At 43.0% G+C, this 2,751-nt stretch overlaps 1 protein-coding gene across 1 annotated transcript; it reads left to right on the top strand.

Moving 5' to 3' along the window:
* The first annotated feature begins 6 nt into the window (after positions 1 to 6).
* On the top strand, positions 7 to 1,992 carry LOC104949735 (centrosomal protein of 68 kDa-like). The gene is made up of 4 exons (XM_010776147.1): positions 7 to 112; positions 237 to 368; positions 607 to 694; positions 782 to 1,992. The coding sequence occupies exons 1-4, from the start codon at positions 98 to 100 to the stop codon at positions 934 to 936; spliced, it is 390 nt and encodes a 129-aa protein (XP_010774449.1). The 5' UTR covers positions 7 to 97; the 3' UTR covers positions 937 to 1,992.
* Positions 1,993 to 2,751: the final 759 nt, after the last annotated feature.

The raw sequence follows: 2,751 nt of genomic DNA, 5'->3' as shown, positions 1-2,751 counted from the left end.
GTTAGAGCCTGCAGGGGGGGGTGGGGGAGCCTGTCCACCCAGTATCAGGGGGCTGCCTGGCAGCCAGGAGAAGCAGGAGCAGCACAGTGACTCCCTGATGCAGCACATCCAGGTAGAGACACTGGCTGTTTAAGAGTGCCACTGCAGTATTCCTGAAAACATTGCCTTGGTGTTTGGATTCAGTGTTTTGAGTGGCTTCGAAATCGAATTGTGTTTATCCATTTTTTATGTTTCAGGTCTTCTGCTCGCAGCTGGAGCAGCTCATTCAGCAGCTGCATGCATTTCATGCAGTGTCAGAGCAGATGGAGCTGCAGATTGTGCCCACTGTGGATATTGCCGGTGTCAAGTCCTCTCTTGCTGAGTACCAGGTGAGCCTGCTCCACAATGCACACTTCTGTGGCTGTCTGCATAGGTGGGCAAATATCTGTGGGGAAGAACAGATCTTCTCTTTGACTCGGCTCTTTGCACTTTGTGTGTGTGTGTGTGTGTGTGTGTGTGTGTGTGTGTGTGTGTGTGTGTGTGTGTGTGTGTGTGTGTGTGTGTGTGTGTGTGTGTGTGTGTGTGTGTGTGTGTGTGTGTGTGTGTGTGTGTGTGTGTGTGTGTCAGAGAGCAGTGAGGGTCCAGCAGCCCCTGACCTCCAGCGTGCTGCTCAGCGGTCAGCTCCTCCTCCGCTGCATTGACCACATGTCTCCATGTACGTCTGTCAGCTGGTACCATGCAACACTCTGAACTCACAGTTCCTCTCAGCATTTCATCACTCACTAAGTCTCTCTGTTTCCAGTTTTAAGAGACACCCTGCAGCTGATAAAGAGTCACTGTGGAGCTCTTGAGAGCCGCACACAGCCCCTCCTCTGCTCCATCCTGTCTGCCATGGAAAGCCTTAGCCATCAGAACACCCAGACCAGAGTAGAGGAGGCTGCCTCCTCTCTGTCATAGGATTTGTTACAATTATTTTTCTACTATCTAACTTTGTTCCGACAATTCACATACTGTATAAAGCACAGCTCTCATTTGAACATGTTGGCATCTTGTGTATCGGCTTGGTATGTGAAAAAGAGTGTCTCAACCCAACTGATCACATTGAATATTTCATACAAACAATATTCTATTATGTTTTTTCTTAATCATATAGATGTTCACCATGGTATTGATTTTTCGCTTGTAATGTAAATGTAATTGACCTTTTTCAACTGTTTTGAGATTTAATAATCTTTCAAAGACAAAACAACATCATGGAATCTATCCAGTGTATGAGTTCAATGTTTACTAATTCAAAGTAACACTTTCTAACACCTAATTACTGCTGAGTCAGACCTGATTTTTAGTTTTGGATAAGCAAAGCTGTGTGTATGATCAATTGACTTTGTAATGTTTTATTATCAGCTTGTCCAACATTTCCCACAGCCGTATGGTCTGTTTATACTCTTTTCAGTGTGTTCTAATGTTAAATAATCACGTTTAAGCCTGAGTCAAACGCTCTGTTCTATCAAGGAACACAGCCTCCACCACAATATATAATATGAATTATCATATTATAATAGACATGAATGGGATTTAGTTTTTGGTGCCCACAGTATCGACAAATGATCTACCAGGAAGGACAGAAGAAGAGGGCAACGGTATGTAAGCGTATGTTGTGAATAAGAGAGTAACAGTCAAAGCCGTAAGATGACATTTAAAAGACGAGGTCATAATAATTACCTTGTTATTTTTGGGTGGCAAGAACAACAGCTACCATTTGCCCTTCCGAGGTCGGACACACCCATTCCTGTGACAACGCATCCCTTAAATACCTTTGCCCTAGGTAAAAGGACAGCGATACCCTATGGCACACATTGAATTACATACAATTGTGCAGAATTGAACCCAAACAGAACACTTCAATTGAAATTGCTCAGTTACGGTTATAAAGGGTAACAACATTTGTGTTTTGTTGTCACTACTCAAAACCTTCTCAAAGAATTTGAATAAAAGTGTTACATTCGTAACTTTTTTCTGTGGTCTACGTGTAATAAGTCATGGAATGTTTTTAAATTATTCTTAATTTCACAATATTGATTGAAACACTAGCAGTCAAATGTGACATCTGTCCCAACGTGCAGGACTCAATTCCTTCATTTCAGAACCAAGCACCACCTTTTAATATAATACATTATCATAAATACTGCTCATTTCCTCTCCTAGCTGGGCCAAAAGACTCAATTGCTGGAGAGTCAGTGGAGGGGCAGTGTTCCATTGGTCGGTTCCACTTCTGGGCGGGACCTGTGTGTGTGTGTGTGTGTGTGTGTGTGTGTGTGTGTGTGTGTGTGTGTGTGTGTGTGTGTGTGTGTGTGTGTGTGTGTGTGTGTGTGTGTGTGTGTGTGTGTGTGTGTGTGTGTGTGTGTGTGTGTGTGTGTGTGTGTGTGTGTGTGTGTGTGTGTCAATGATTTGGAGTCATGACAGAGGACTCTTTGACAGGACACATACTCATTCCTCCTAAACATCTTCAACACACACACACATCCTATCATGTATTTTATCACACAACAGTCACCTGTTTTTCTTTATGAAAGCCATATTTGTAAATATCCAAACGTCATCGTCCCATGACGGCCACAGAATCAGTCAACCAACAGAAGTTAACTGTTCCCATGCCCTAAGGTCTTCCCTGACCTTCTTTTCACCTAAAAGTCAACTATCTGGAATGAATACATTTAAAAATGAGAACAAAGGACTATGGTCTCGTTTACTGTGTGATCCAATTCTCAAGGC

This window comes from Notothenia coriiceps, unplaced genomic scaffold (assembly GCF_000735185.1).
Source record: "Notothenia coriiceps isolate Sejong01 unplaced genomic scaffold, NC01 NC01_scaffold00016724, whole genome shotgun sequence".
Taxonomy (NCBI): domain Eukaryota; kingdom Metazoa; phylum Chordata; class Actinopteri; order Perciformes; family Nototheniidae; genus Notothenia; species Notothenia coriiceps.
This window is presented reverse-complemented; position numbering and strand designations above follow the sequence as displayed.